General features: G+C 38.3%; 1 protein-coding gene across 3 annotated transcripts in view; it reads left to right on the forward strand.

The window, feature by feature from the left end:
• Window positions 1–241: 241 nt before the first annotated feature.
• Window positions 242–16205, forward strand: part of CPED1 (cadherin like and PC-esterase domain containing 1) — a 304458-nt gene continuing 288494 nt past the window's right edge. For all 3 annotated transcript variants that reach the window (XM_060108389.1, XM_060108390.1, XM_060108391.1), the window contains exon 1: window positions 242–1386. In XM_060108389.1, coding sequence (XP_059964372.1) covers window positions 1138–1386 — 249 coding nt within the window. In that variant the 5' untranslated portion in view covers window positions 242–1137. The remainder of the gene's footprint in view (window positions 1387–16205) is intronic.

Genomic DNA, 16205 nt, shown 5'->3' on the forward strand with positions numbered 1-16205 from the left:
GAAGGGGTCAAATATCAAATATGTATTTAAAATTCTGCAGCTCTGGGTGGACAGTCGCATTTCAGGGGAAATGAGAAATGTTGTTTCCAGTCTGGAGAAGCCCACCCTTTCTGATCCTGGGCTAACGGCGCGCTCCGGCCGCCCCCGAGGACCTAAGAGCCCGGGCCTCAGCCCCGCCCCCTCGCCGGACCGTGGCTGCGGCGCCCGCGGGCCCCGCGCCCGGCTCCCTGCGCCCTGCTCCCCGCTCCCCTCAGCGAGTGCGGCCGGCGCGCGCGTGTGGCTCTGTGTGCCTGCGTGAGTGTGTCCGTGGGTGGGAGATGAATTGGAGTCACACGACTGGGTGTTTCCTTCCGAGTGGTTTTGATCAGCAATCCATTAGGGCATCATGGAAACTTTTTTTTTTTTTTTTTTTTTCTGGCTAAAAGGATGAAAACTGAGTAAGTACGTAGAACTTTGAACTTGAAACGGAATGAAACAAATATAAGCCAAACCCTGCGGATGGTAACCATGTCCCTTCAGACCCTTTTTCTGTTAAAAGCCGGGAAGGCTTACAGGAAAGTGGCAGTTTAAAATGGAATGAAGCAAGCAGTTAAGAAACATGAAAGGCTGAAAGCAGGACAGCTTTCAAACCGGAGGAAAAATGAGGAACTGTTAAGGCAAGCTGGCCCGCCTCCAGCTGTGCAACAGGCACTTTGGTTTAAACCTAGTGCGTTCTCCAGTGCTGTTTTTAGACTCCAGATTTACTTTGGTGTTGTTTCTCTTTTCCTGTGAAGCTTTTACTGTGAGCTTAAGGATGTTGTGAAAAATAAGGCATTACCGGAAGCAACAGTTTGACAGCCTGGGGTACGCTCAGGTTATTAGTTACAGCTATTATTATTTTGATGTCTTTTTTTTAACCGAGGCCAACCACTTTTTACTGTCATCCATGGAAGGGCTCTTATTAACAGCCTCAGACTTTTGGGACCGATGATTCTTTGGCAGGATACTTCGGAAAGTTCTTAAGTGGGGATGGAGCTATCTTGATTTGATTTAAGTTGTGGAAAAAGAAGAAAGATTTGTGTTTTTCATGCTGACAAAAAATAGCTGCTATGACTTTTCCGGCAACGTGGACAGGGGCCAAGTGAAGCTGAACTGGTCATGGTCTGTCGTCCAGTGTTCCTTTGTCGTCGGCGATTTTGCCCCCGGCCCTTCTTGGTGGGCTTGGTGGTGGCAATCTGTCTCTTCTACCAGACCCTGACATTCCGGGGGGCAAGGAAGCTCACAGGTGCTGTCCCTGAGGCTGCCCCAAACACACCCACCGAAACCCAGGCAAGCAGATGCAAGGAAGGAGTCTCCCTGGACAAGCAGTGCTTACTTCTCTCGGATAAGGCACAGGAAGTCAGAAAGGTAAGGCGGTCATAAGCTTAACCTTGACATTTTCTGCAAAGATAGCAGTCTGCTTCTCTCTGTCCCTTCTGTAAGACTAAAATTAACTTCCATGAGGTCTGAAAAGGATCCAGAGTATACACAGTCCAGACAGTGACCTTATGACAGTGAAGCACATGTTAGCTTAAACTTCTTACGTTTACTTCCAGAGAGTCCTGGTCATTATTTTCTCTCTCAGAATTTCACTTCATTTCAGCTAAATGAAATAGACAATTTGGAGGAGATGGGAATGATGTGAATTCTTTCTAAAATACTGGGATTCTGAGAGATCTGAAGATTTACAGTTCAGGAACAAAAACCAAATATTCATAAAATTTGGTAAACGTTGAGTGTCTCTTTCCTCAAGGCAGTCAGTATGAGTGGTCAGACCATTCCAGACTTGAAGTTACTGCAAAATTACATTTTATAATTGGTTAAGTCTATTTGTCACATTTCTAAAGCAATATATTTATTTTTTGAAGCGTTTAAAAAATAGTATAATAGGCTTCTTCAAAAGAATTGACACTGCATTTTATTGCTTATAGAATTAGAAAAATACAGATTATTCTATACTTATACTATTCTAATTAACTTTACCAATCTTACCTGTCAAGTGTTGGAAAAACACAAAACATAAGTAAATACATAGAATTTCTATTTTAATATACCACTCTGTTCATGGCTGTTAGTGAAATGAAGACCTTTAGAATAATCCAGTCTAGAAAAGAAACAGAAAAACACACACAGATATTCATGATAGCAAAACCACTGATTTCTATGCTACAGCAATAGTGTAGCAAGATAATTTAGGAATCTGTAAGTACTATCTTATATCTACAGTAGATTTAGGTAGGTCCTATGATCATGGTTAGTGTTTGGAGCAGAATTTCTTGTTGAATACCAACATTTACTGCTACCATTATTGCTAACACCACACCATCTTGTTTTTAAAATTCTTTTATGTATTTCATTTCAGACTCATAACCCTTTGAGCTAGGTAAGATAGGTATGATGACACTCAAAGTTGTTTAGGCAGGCCACATTATGACATGATACATCCATCTGGTTCCTACTGCAGGGAATATGCTCTAAAAAGTAAATTCAAAGCTCTGATAACAATTTTTGAAACCACAACTGTAAGAACTTACTGAAATACGAGATAATATCAGGTTTGAACAAAGAAAATGTGAAGACTTTTGAGTGATTGAGTGACTTATTTTAGCAACAATGTCAAGAAATATCTTGACCAAGAAATAGGACCAAAAAGCAGATAATATCACTAGAAACATATCGAGATGAAACTTCAATGGCAAGTGTGAATCAAATATTAAATTAATTGAAGAATTTATATTTTTTGTTAATTTATACCAGCGTTAACTTAACTCTTATCTACATTTTTAATACATTAAATTTATGATGGGTGTAAACTATGACTTTGAAAGTCACTTCTTGTTTGTTTCCAATAAGTATAATTTCTTTAAAAATATTTGAGACAGTTTTGCTCTTTAAGTACCTAAAATTTTTGCTAAGAACTTTGGACAAAAAGGTTTTTATTCATTAACTTACGGCCTTTCTTACTCACTACTTGACTTTACGGTGACTCCTGTTTTTGACTGTAACTTAGGCATATGTTAACTGTTACTTGTAGGCTGTCACAGAAAATTCCATTTCAGCTTTGGACCTCCTGCCACTTATAAACCATCTGAAACTTATTGGCTGCTCGTGTAAAACATTCACTCTAGAATGTTCTTCACAAAAAATGCCTAACACATGATGATTTTTTTCCACAGTCTTAAATATTTTAACTGTAAGCAAGATTCTGAAGTCACAATTATAGTTCAGAAGCTCAGTGGATATGGAAACTGAATTTCCAAACATTTGCCATGTACCTCTATTTTCAACTTAACTTGGGCCAGCCTTTGGTTTAAGAGCCAGTTTTTATTAGACAGAAAGTATCATGTGGAAGTTAGTTAAAATCCAATATAAATTAGTTCTCCTTGTAATATATGTTCCAGAAAAGAATCAAATAATAATCGCTTTTTGAAGATTAAATATTCTTTCAGACAGCTAAAGTGAAGAAAGAAATGTGTTTGGAGTACATACATAGATCCTTCTCAAAAACAGCTACTTAAGAAGTTCATTAAAAAGATAACTGATAAGATGCTACCTAGATTTTCCTCAAGACCTAAAATATAGCTTTTTAGGCATTTTATAGAAGATGCATTGTTTCTATCTATAAATTTTGGGTTTTGTTATTGCTTTTATTGGCAAACCAAAATATTCATTTTACTAGCGCTTTCCCTTACTTGTATCCATCCATCTTTAGGTGATTTTTAAAGTTACCTAAAACAGCTGGTTTTGACCTAAGGTTCATGGATTCCAGAAAGTATTGGGATGTATAAGATGTCTACCAAACCCAAGCATTTTATGCAAAAAATGTGTGTACATGTATGTGCTGTTCTCTGGGAAAAACTATGATCCTCTTCAGATATTCAGACCTAAAGAAACACTAGGAAATAAGAAAATACTTAAAAAGCAGTACATTTCAACTTGATTGCCTCTTCAGGAAGTGTAAGTTGGGTCTGAGTTTATAAATCTAAAAAAGGAAAAAAAATCTTAACGAATCCACTAGAAGACATTTGAAAAACTATTTCAATGAATGCTGTAGTGTCTGCAGGGATAAACATTCTGAAACCGAAGTATACTCATAGAGTATTTCTCAAATCATAGTTTTCATACTTTCATGAATAAGCAATAAGTATTTCCCAGTTGTTTTGGTTGTAGTTGTTTCTAAGAGAGGACCTTTTATGCTTTACCAGCCAAGTAACAGAGCGTTCTGTAGTAGCAAATATTTAAAGGTAAGTGACTGTGCTCTTTACACCTTTGTAATTGGGATCTGGTTCAATGTCTCAAACTGTTTTCAGCACAGATTGAGATCATGGTATGGTATATGCCAACTTTCCATAGTGAGGAAGTGCTCTCCCTCCTCTGGCCAAATTTTAATTCCTTTTTCCATTTGAGCTTTACAAAGAGCCTTGCTAAGCAGATGTACTTTTGTCATTTCTTCTGGGTTTTCTCCCAATATTAGTTGCTTATGCTGTGTCTTAAAATTATTTCAACTTAATATATAAACTGAAGACAATTTCAGTTATCTTCACTGAAGTGGGTCACACAATAGATTTATTTATTTTCCTACAATCTAACATTTCAATATTCCATAACACAGGAAGCACATTAAATTACAAACAGACACAATGGAAGAAAATTTCCTCGGTAAGTGCTCCTTTAATGGAAACTTAGCTCTTTGGGGAATATATTTGTACTCACCATAGCCATGTGTTTCTGATTATCTCTTGTTGATGTTCCACAAGGAGACTATTTCTTTGTTGTTTGACTCTTTGTTCTCCATTTCTTCTTGACTATTTTCAGTGACAGTTCCCCACAACTACTCTCCCAGTGTCCAACAATAAGCCAATGCAGATAACTGAATGTTTTCACTACAAATACTTTTTATTTAATCTGTTTCTGTTTCTAATAATGCATGATATATTTAACATTTGAAAATTCTAAAAATTAATTGGTTAGCCTAGATTTTCCCGAAACAGAACCTATGGCAAACACTTAAATGATAACATTTTATTGGTTGGTGCAATCCCAGGAATACGAGAGGGGGGAAATAAAGAAAGAAGGAGAACAAACACAAATGGGTGAATTATCGGGAGACATTTCCAGAGAGGCCGTATTAAACTACTGCATCTCAGAACAGGCACCGGGGGAAAAGGGCAAGAAGGACAAGCAATTGATCTCTCTCCTGGCTTTCTCTTTCTTCCGTCTTTCATTGGTTAGAATTGGTCCTATGCTACCTCTAAGTAGTGTTGCATGGGCTCTCTGGGTGACCATGGGGGAGCCAGGGCCTCGGTGGGTGCAGTGCTGCCAGGTAAAAGCGGGGTGGACCCCCCTTTCAATCTGTAATGTGCATAGGAGCGTCCAGGTCTCTGGTGGGCACAGTGGTGAAAAGTGTCCATAGCTTTATGATCACAACAATGGCATGAGTAATGCCCTTCAGAGGGGTAGGGCAGGGTGATCTAGTGTCTGATCCAGTAGTTGTGCTAATTTTGCTTTCTAAAATCCACAGAGAATTTCTAAATATGTTCCTACTCTTGGGAAATACCATCACTTTCTTTAAATGAAATATTTGTAACTATCTCACTGAGAACTCTCCTCTCCAACTGAAAAAAAAACCCCTTCCTTCATCTTTACCCTTTCTCCTTCTCATCCCTTTCATTCATTCATTCATTCATTTTCTTCATTTATTTAGTAAATATTTGTTGAACAATTTATACTTGCCAGACACTGTGTCAGGTACCGTACCGGTGATACAGGAATATACAGCACTCTGAGACAGACAAGTAAATAAAGGGAATGTTAGGGAATCCATAACTTTAAGGCAACATTTTGAAAGATGAGAAGGAACTAGAAAGGGTAGAGAAAGAAAAGAGTATTACAAGCAGAAAACACCACATTTGCAAAGAAGGAATTAAAGTGTGTGTGTGTGTGTGTGTGTGTGTGTGTGTGTGTGTGTGTGTGTGTGTGTGATGTGTTGAGGGAAGCAGAGCGAGAAGGCAAATAGATGAAGTAGAGAGTTCAGCAGGATCTAGATGTCAGAAATGTGGGCATGATAAAGAGTCTAGATTCTGTCCTGAAGGCAACAGGGAACCCCCAAAGAATGGAAAGCAAAACGTGGCATGAATAGAGAGAACACTCCAGAATGCACCTTGCAGAATGGACTGGAAAGGATTGAATTGAAGGCAGGCAGACCAGTTGAGATGCTGTTTTAGAGATGGGAGTTGTGCGGCTGCAAGCCAAGGAATCCCAAAGCTTGCCAGCAAACCACCAGATGCTCAGAAGAGACCAGGAAGGATTCCTCTACAGGTTTCAGGGGTAGCATGGTACTGCTGACACCTTGATTTCTGGCTTCTAGCCGCCAGAGTTGCGAGACAATACATTTCTGTCGCTTTAAGCCACTCAGTGTGTGGTACTCTGTAATGGCAGCCCTGGGAAACTAATAAAATTGGGGAGGCAGAATGGTTCAGCACATGAGCACTCAAGTCAAATCAGTAGCACTTGTTACCTTGCTACCTTGGGAACATTTCTTGACCTCTTCAGGATTTTGTTTCCCCGCCTGAAAATGCATATATTATCACCTTACAAGGCTACCATGAAGCTTAAATGAGAGAAATCATGTGAAGCACTTGAAGTGTCTGGCGGGTAGGAAGTGCTCAGTTAGTATTAACTCTCAGGATAATTATTATTTAATCTCTTTGAGGATTTACCCGTCTCTGTAGTTTCTATAGACCCTAACATTTGGCCTTCCCAAAGTAGGTGAGCAATGAGTTATTGCTGCAATGAACATAAGTACTTGGGTAAGGAGAGTCTGAGAGGAAAGATACATTGAGTTTCTCTCCCTGTTCTCCAGCCTCTAAACTATTGCCTCTTCACAGTAAAATGAGCCTTTAGAACCAAGATAAAACCTAGGGAGGATGATATGTCACTCAGAGTGAGGCCTGCTTACCTCTAAGCAAGGTCTTCAGTTTGGGCTGAATTTTTTTTTTTTTTAAGTTTACGATGCTAGCACTATCTGCACGTTATAGCTGAGGATGTGGAGAGATGAGTTGGGTGTAGAGTAGGGGAAAGAGGTTAAGATTTTTGACACTGAATATTTGTTTACTATCTGTCTCCCTACATAGAATATAAGCTCCTTAACAGCAAGGACTTTATTTGACTGGTTTATTGCTACATCCCCAGTGCCAAAACAGTATCTGACATCTAATGAGCATGGAATAAATATCTAGTCAATGAATGGATAAATAAATGAATCATGAGTTTAAGGGTCAGAGACAGTCCTCTTTAAAGCAGAGGCCAGGAGATGAGTGGAACTCCTCCCCTCTCTCTTTTTCCCTTCACTGAACTCTCAGGTCCTCCACTCCGTCTTTTCCCTGTACCAATATTCCTCAAAGTCCTCCCTGTACCATTTCTTGCACTTTTGCCTAGTGTAACGATCTTGCATTTTGCTACATTGAATTTGCTTCATCAGTTATTATACAGCTCTCTTCTTCTCTTGAGCTCATTTGTCTCTTTGGGATTCTTCTCCTCTAAATAAACATCCTCAAGTATCTACCATAAATTACAAAACAAAAAAATCTCTCCTAACCTATATGCCTCACTAAATACTTCCATCCCTCTTGGCTTCTCTGTCACGATGATTTAACCCCTCTTTGTCTCAAGCAATTTCCATTTTTTTAACACATTCTGACAAAAATTGAGGTTTTTCTTTTACATGTTTTTATATTTTAACCAGATTTGGATGTAAATATTCTAAAATAGAGCTGATGGCATCTAAAGACACAGGTCTATGTATAGGAGTCTCTCAAGAGATGTTGTCAGCATACTAACAGGTATATGATTTTCCTAGAATTGTTTGGGCTAATGATGAGCATTTAATGCTTGTGGATTTCTCTGAGATAGTTTTTTTGTTAGTTTTTATTAATCTACTTGAATATATTTTATTTTTTGATGTTTTTCTTATTAGTTATCTATTTTATACATATTAGTATATATATGTCAATACCAATCTCCCAATTCATCCCACCACCAGCCCCCCATCCCGCTTTCCCCACGTGGTGTCCATATGTTTGTTTGCTACACGTGTGTCGCTATTTCTGCCTTGAAAACCGGTTCATCTGTACCATTTTTCTAGATTCCACATATATGTATTAATATAGGATATTTGTTTTTCTCTTTTTGACTTACTTCACTCTGTATGACAGTCTCTATGTCCATCCACGTCTCTACAAATGACCCAATTTCGTTCCTTTTTATGGCTGAGTAATATTCCATTATATATATGTACCACTTCTTCTTTATCCATTCATCTGTTGATGGACACTTAAGTTGCTTCCATGTCATGGCTATTGTAAATAGTGCTGCAATGAACATTGGGGTGCATGTGTCTTTTTGAATTATGGTTTTCTCTGGGTATATGCCCAGTAGTGGGATAGCTAGGTCATATGGTAATTCTATTTTTAATTTTTTAATGAACCTCTGTACTGTTCTCCATAGTGACTGTATCAATTTACACTCCCACTAACAGTGCAAGAGGATTCCCTTTTCTCCACACCCTCTCCAGCATTTGTTGTTTATAGATTTTCTGATTTTCCATTCTAACTGGTGTGAGGTGATACCTCATTGTAGTTTTGATGTGCATTTCTCTAATAATTAGTGATGTTGAGCAGCTTTTCATGTGCCTCTTGGCCATCTGTATGTCTTCTTTGGAGAAATATCTATTCAGGTTTTCTGCTCATTTTTTGATTGGGTTGGCTGTTTTTTTAATATTGAGCTGCATGAGCTGTTTATATATTTTGGAGATTAATCCTTTGTCCATTGATTCGTTTACAAATGTTTTCTCCCATTCTGAGGGTTCTCTTTTCGTATTGTTTATGGTTTCCTTTGCTGTGCAAAAGCTTTTAAGTTTCATTAGGTCCCATTTGTTTATTTTTGTTTTTATTTCCATTACTCTAGGAGGTGGGTCAAAAAGATCTTGCTTTGATTTATGTCAAAGAGTGTTCTTCCTGTGTTTTCCTCTAAGAGTTTTATAGTGTCTGGTCTTACATTTAGGTCTTTAATCCATTTTGAGTTTATTTTTGTGTATGGTTTTAGTGAGTGTTCTAATTTCATTCTTTTAAATGAAGCTGTCCAGTTTTCCCAGCACCCCTTATTGAAGAGACTGTCTTTTTTCCATTGTATATCCTTGCCTCCTTTGTCATAGATTAGTTGACCATAGGTGCGTGGGTTTATTTCTGGGCTTTCTATCCTGTTCCACTGATCTATATTTCTGTTTTTGTGCCAGTACCATATTGTCTTGATTACTGTAGCTTTGTAGTATTGTCTGAGCCTAATTCCTCCAGCTCTGTTTTCTTCCCTCAAGATTGCTTTGGCTATTTGGGGTCTTTTGTGTCTCCATACAAATTTTAAGATTTTTTATTCTAGTTCTGTAAAAAATGCCATTGGTAATTTGATGGGGATTGCATTGAATCTGTAGGCTGCTTTGGGTAGTATAGTCATTTTCAAAATGTTGATTTTTCCAGTCGAAGAACATGGTATATCTCTCCATCTGTTTGTGTCATCTTTGATTTCTTTCATCAATGTCTTACAGTTTTCTGAGTACAGGTCTTTTACCTCCTTAGGTAGATTTATTCCTAGGTATTTTATTCTTTTTGTTGCAATGGTGAATGGGATTGTTTTCTTAATTTCTCTTTCTGATCTTTCGTTGTTAGTGTCTGGGAATGCAAGAGATTTCTGTGCATTAATTTTGTATCCTGAAACTTTACCAAATTCAATGAGTAACTCTAGTAGTCTTCTGTTGGCATCTTGAGGATTCTCTATATATAGTATCATGTCATCTGCAAACAGTGACAGTTTTACGTCTTCTTTTCCAATTTGTATTCCTTTTATTTCTTTTTCTTCTCTGATTGCCATGGCTAGGACTTGCAATACTATATTGAGTAATAGTGACAAGAGTGGACATCCTTGTCTTGTTGCTGATCTTAGAGGAAATGCTTTCAATTTTTCACCATTGAGAATGATGTTTGCTGTGGGTTTTTCTTATATGGCCTTTATTATGTTGAGGTAGTTTCCCTCTATGCCCACTTTCTGGAGAGTTTTTATCATAAATGAATGTTGAATTTTGTCAAAAGCTTTTTCTGCATCTATTGAGATGATCATATGGTTTTTCTCCTTCAGTTTGTTAATATGGTGTATCACATTGATTGATTTGCATATATTGAAGAATGCTTGCATCCCTGGGATAAATCCCATTTGATCATGGTGTATGATCCTTTTAATGTGTTGTTGGATTCTGTTTGCTAATATTCTGTTGAGGATTTTTGCATATATATTCATCAGTGATATTGGTCTGTAATTTTCTTTTTTTGTAGTATCTTTGTCTGGTTTTGGTATCAGGCTTATGGTGGCCTCATAGAATGAGTTTGGGAGTGTTCCTTCCTCTGCAATTTTTTGGAAGAGTTTGAGAAGTTTGGGTGTTAGCTCTTCTCTAAATGTTTGATAGAATTCACCTGTGAAGCCATCTGGACCTGGGCCTTTGTTTGTTGGAAGATTTTTAATCCCAGTTTCAATTTCATTACTTATGATTGCTCTGTTCATATTTTCTATTTCTTCCTGGTTCAGGTTTGGAAGGTTATACCTGTCTAAGAATTTGTCCATTTCTTCCCTGTTGTCCCTTTTATTGGCATAGAGTTGCTTGTAGTAGTCTCTTAGGATGCTTTGTATTTCTGCGGTGTCCATTGTAACTTCTCCTTTTTCATTTCTAATGTCATTGATTTTAGTACTCTCCCTCTTTTTCTTGGTGAGTCTGGCTAAAGGTTTATCAATTTTGTTTATCTTCTCAAAGAACCAGCTTTTAGTTTTAGTGATTTTTGCTATTGTTTTCTTTGTTTCTATTTCATTTATTTCTGCTCTGATCTTTATGATTTTTTTCCTTCTACTAACTTTGGGTTTTGTTTGTTCTTCTTTCTCTAGTTCCTTTAGGTGTAAGGTTAGATTGTTTATTTGAGATTTTTCTTGTTTCTTGAGGTAGACTTGTATAGCTATATACTTCCCTCTTAGAACTGCTTTTGCTGCATCCCATAGGTTTTGGATCGTCGTGTTTTCATTGTCATTTGTCTCAAGGTATTTTTTGATTTCCTCTTTGATTTCTTCAGTGATCTCTTGGTTATTTAGTAATGTATTGTTTAGCCTCCATGTGTTGGTTTTTTTTTTACGTTTTTTTCCCTGTGATTCATTTCTAATCTCATAGTGTTGTGGTCAGAAAAGATGCTTGATATGATTTCAATTTTCTTACATTTACTGAGGCTTCATTTGTGACCCAAGATGTGATCTATCCTGGAGAATGTTCTGTGTGCACTTGAGAAGCAAGTGTAATCTGCTGGTTTTGGATGGAATGTCCTATACATATAAATTAAATCTATCTGGTCTATTGTGTCATTTAAAGCTTCTGTTTCCTTATTTATTTTCATTTTGGATGATCTGTCCATTGGTGTAAGTGAGGTGTTAAAGTCCCCCCACTATTATTGTGTTACTGTTGATTTCCTCTTTTATAGCTGTTAGCAGTTGCCTTATGTATTGAGGTGCTCCTATGTTGGGTGCATATATATTTATAATTGTTATATCTTCTTCTTGGATTGATCCCTTGATCATTATGTAGTGTCCTTCCTTGTCTCTTGTAACATTCTTTATTTTAAAGTCTATTTTATCTGATATGAATATTGCTACTTCAGCTTTCTTTTTATTTCCATTTGCATGAAATATCTTTTTTCATCCCCTCACTTTCAGTCTGTATGTGTCCCTAGGTCTGAAGTGAGTCTCTTGTAGACAGCATATGTATGGGTCTTGTTTATGTATCCATTCAGCAAGCCTGTGTCTTTTGTTTGGAGCATTTAATCCATTAATGTTTAAGGTATTTATCAATATGTATGTTCCTATGACCATTTTCTTAATTGTTTTGGGTTTGTTTTTGTAAGTCCTTTTCTTCTCTTGTCTCCCACTTAAAAAAGTTCCTTTAGCATTTGTTGTAGAACTGGTTCAGTGGTGCTGAATTCTCTTAGCTTTTGCCTGTCTGTAAAGCTTTTGGTTTCTGTATCGAATCTGAATGAGATCCTTGCCAGGTAGAGTAATCTTGGTTGTAGGTTCTTCCCTTTCATCACTTTAAGTATATCATGCCACTCCCTTCTGGCTTATAGAATTTCTGCTGAGAAATCAGCTTTTAACCTTATGGGGGAGTTCCCATGTGTGTTTATTTGTCATTTTTCCCTTATTGCTTTCAATAATTTTTCTTTGTCTTTAATTTTTGCCAATTTGATTATTATGTGTCTCGGCATGTTTTTCCTTGGGTTTTTCCTGCCTGGGACTCTCTGCGCTTCCTGGACTTGGGTGGCTATTTCCTTTACCGTGTTAGGGAAGTTTTTGACTATAATCTCTTCAAATATGTTCTCGATTCCTTTCTTTCTCTCTTCTCCTTCTGGGACCCCTATAATGTGAATGTTGATGTGTTTAATGGTGTCCCAGAGGTCTCTTAGGCTGTCTTCATTTCTTTGCATTCTTTTTTCTTATTCTGTTCCGTGGCAGTGAATTCTACCATTCTGTCTTCCAGGTCACTTATCCGTTCTTCTGCTTCAGTTATTCTGCTGTTGATTCTGTCTAGTGTATTTTTCATTTCAGTTATTGTATTGTTCATCTCTGTTTATTTGTTCTTTAATTCTTCTAGGTCTTTGTTAAACCTTTCTTGCATCTTCTCAATCTTTGCCTCTATTCTTTTTTCAAGGTCCTGGATCCTCACTTATCATTATTCTGAATTCTTTTCCTGGAAGATTGCCTATCTCCACTTCACTTAGTTGTTTTTCTGGGGTTTTATCTTGTTCCTTCATCTGGTATGTAGTCCTCTGCCTTTTCATTTTGTGTATCTTTCTGTGAATGTGGTTTTCGTTCCACAGGCTGCAGGCTTGTAGTTCTTCTTGGTTCTGCTGTCTGCCCTCTGGTGGATAAGGCTATGTAAGAAGCTTGTGCAAGTTTCCTGATGGAAGGGACTGCTGGTGGATAGAGCTGGGTGTTGCTTTGGTTGGCAGAGCTCAGTAACACTTTAATACACTTCTCTGCTGATGGGTGGGGCTGAGTTCCCTCCCTGTTGGTTGTTTGGCCTGAGGTGACCCAGCACCGGAGGCTCTTGGGTCTTTGGTGTGGCTAATAGTAGACTCCAGGAGCGCTTATGCCAAGGAGTACTTCCTGGAACTTCTGCTACCAGTGTCATTGTCCCCGCAGTGAGCCACAGCCACCCTCTGCCACTGCAGGAGACCCTCGAACACTAGCAGGTAGGTCTGGTTCAGTCTCCTATGAGGTCACTGCTCCTTTCCCCTTGGTCCTGATTCACACACTATTTTGTGCAGTCTCTGTTTCCCTCAGTCCTAAGTCCTGCAATCAAATCCTGCTAGCCTTCAAAGTCCGATTCTCTGGGAATTCCTGCTCCCATTGCAGGACCCAAAGATTGGGAAGCCTGACGTGGGGCTCAGAACCCTCACTCCAGTAGATGGACTTCTGTGGTATAATTGTTCTCCAGTTTGTGAGTCACCCACCCAGTGGTTATGGGATTTGATTTTATTGTGATTGTGTCCCTCCTACTGTCTCACTGTGGCTTCTCCTCTGTCTTTGGAGGTGGGGTATCTTTTTTGGTGAGTTCCAGTGTCTTCCTGTCAACAATTGTTTAGCAGTTAATTGTGATTCCGGTGCTCTTACAATAGTGCGTGAGCATACATCCTTCTACTCCACCATCTTGAACCAGTCTCCCTCTGAGATAGTTGATTAGAGCTATGTTAAATTTTTACAGTGAAATATGCACATGGATGAAAAATTGTTCATACTGAGAGAATTTTATACAAATTCAAATTTGCTTACATTAGACAAACTTTAATGAAGTCTTGATGAAGCTCATATTTAAGCAAGTTATGTTACATTTCCTTTGAATCAAGGAATTAATCAGTTTATAGGTGTCATTCTCTCTTGGGGTTTTTTTTTTGCACAATAGTGGCAATAGCCTCTGCCTTTCTCTCTGTAAGCAATTCTGTTTCTTGTTCTAATAGAATTGGAAACTCTCATTAGATAAACCCTCTGAAATGGAAACCACTGGATACACTGACATTATAAAAAGTGCTTCCTATTATCAACTTGGAGTCTGTGGCCTTTGGGGTGAAAAGAATGTTTTGGTTTTACTTTTCTGTTTGGTTTCCACTGGATATTTTTTCTAGGGAGCCATTCTCACTAAAAGGATGAGCTCATGTTCTAAAATAGGATTTATGTTCTCTAACAGAAACTATACCAAAGTTGGAAATCTGCAAGGTAAAAGTCCTTTGTCAACCTTTGTACTTTATGAAGACTTGTTGCAAACCAAAATATCTTGGTTATCAGGCACAGGGTTAAAAAAGGAATATAATGATAGAAGATGCATTGATTGAGTCTTGGTTATATATAAGGATCTTAATGAAAAAAATTTATTCAACTTTCAATTAAATTCACTAATAGAGGCTATGGGTACTTAATAGATGAACCAAAGTAATAATTAAGAAGAGCACATGAATTTGAAAGTGCAGAATGGGTCCTAGCAACGTGTTCTGAAATAGAACTGCATTTGGTTTCACTGATCCTTACTTGGGGACTCTGAATAGAACCCCCCACCAGTTTGCTTGTACTGCAACCCAATCAGAATAACTCTTTAAGGGGGAGGCTCTGAGGCTCTGCATGTTGATGGGGAGAACAGACCTGACTATCCCCAGCAAGGCTTCTAACCCCAAACCTGTTCAGTATACGGAATAAGCAGTCTAATAGAGCATCAGAATGTTGTGGAACAAACATGGGCTTTCTTACACGTTGGTTCAAATTCCAGATGTGTCATTTACTAGCTATAGCACATAGACAAATTTTACCTAGATTTCTAAACCCTCAATTTTCTCGTTGGAAAAATGAAGCTAACTAAGCCTTACTTGTGAAAACTGAATATGTGTTTTAAAACAGTAAGCATGGTGGCTGACCAGAGTTGGTGTTCAATAAATTTTGGTGTCCTTCTTGGCCCTGAGAAGCTGGGTTTAAGCTCTGACCACAAAAACAAGTACTTTAAATGGCTTATATTTGTTTCAATAATGCACATATAGTACATATTTTTGATCCTCAGCCTATGTGCTTTCTTCATTATATTTTGCTTAGGCAGATGTTTAAAGTGGTGTGTCCTATACTAACAGTCTGTCACTTTTCTTTTTGACACTCTCAGTGCAGTCACATGCAGGCACATTCCACTGGTTTTCCAGGGCTGTGCACAATACTTCCTTCTTCTCCCACTCAGGAAAGTGTTTGCCCGCAAGTAGTGGGCATGCAGCACGTGTTCCCTGATTTATAAAGTGTAAATTATTACAAATTTTGATATTTTAATTCTTTTTATAGCCAATATCTTATAACGTACCTCACAGCTGATCTTGACCAAAAGAACCTGGTATCTGCTGCCATTCTGACTATGACTAAGAGAGACATCTGGGGAAGAGTGGCCAATTCAGGATGGGAGAGTCAGGCAAGGGAAAAAGCCTGATGACAATGAATAATCTATGGGAAGAAAGGAGAATTTATTTAAATAGTAATATTGCTCCAGGATCCTGGTGTTTCTCGTCGGTTTTGCAATAAGAAAAAGTGAATGGTGTTGGGCTGGTGGTGTAGACTTCTGGAAACCTCCTGAACCACCTCTTAAAAGTCTTGTGTATCTGAGGCAGATCCTGCTGCGCCCCACTCACGGTCTCCAGGCAAAAGAGAACACACACAGATGGGGACCCGGAATCGATGCTAAAAAGTTGAGTGACCATGGACAAGTGACCCCCTGGGGTTCATTTTCGTGGACTGTGGCGTGTGGGTGTAAATTCCTGTTACAGGGATGATATGGGATCAAGTTAGGCACGAATTAGGCAGAATGCTTTGGAAAACATGGAGATTATAAAAGGCAGGCGATTAAACATTATCGCATTTGTTAAAAGATAAACTGAGGCACATTGGAAATTTTAAGACTTTATTTGAGCAAAAGTCGATTCCAATTGGTCAGCGCCAAACCTGAAGTGGCTAGGAACGCTCTGAGAGCACGAGCCCAGGGAGAGACTTTTACAGAGAAAAGGTGGAAGGAAGCAGATCAAGGAAATTATTGATTG

Source organism: Mesoplodon densirostris, chromosome 9 (genome assembly GCF_025265405.1).
Source record: "Mesoplodon densirostris isolate mMesDen1 chromosome 9, mMesDen1 primary haplotype, whole genome shotgun sequence".
NCBI lineage: Eukaryota > Metazoa > Chordata > Mammalia > Artiodactyla > Ziphiidae > Mesoplodon > Mesoplodon densirostris.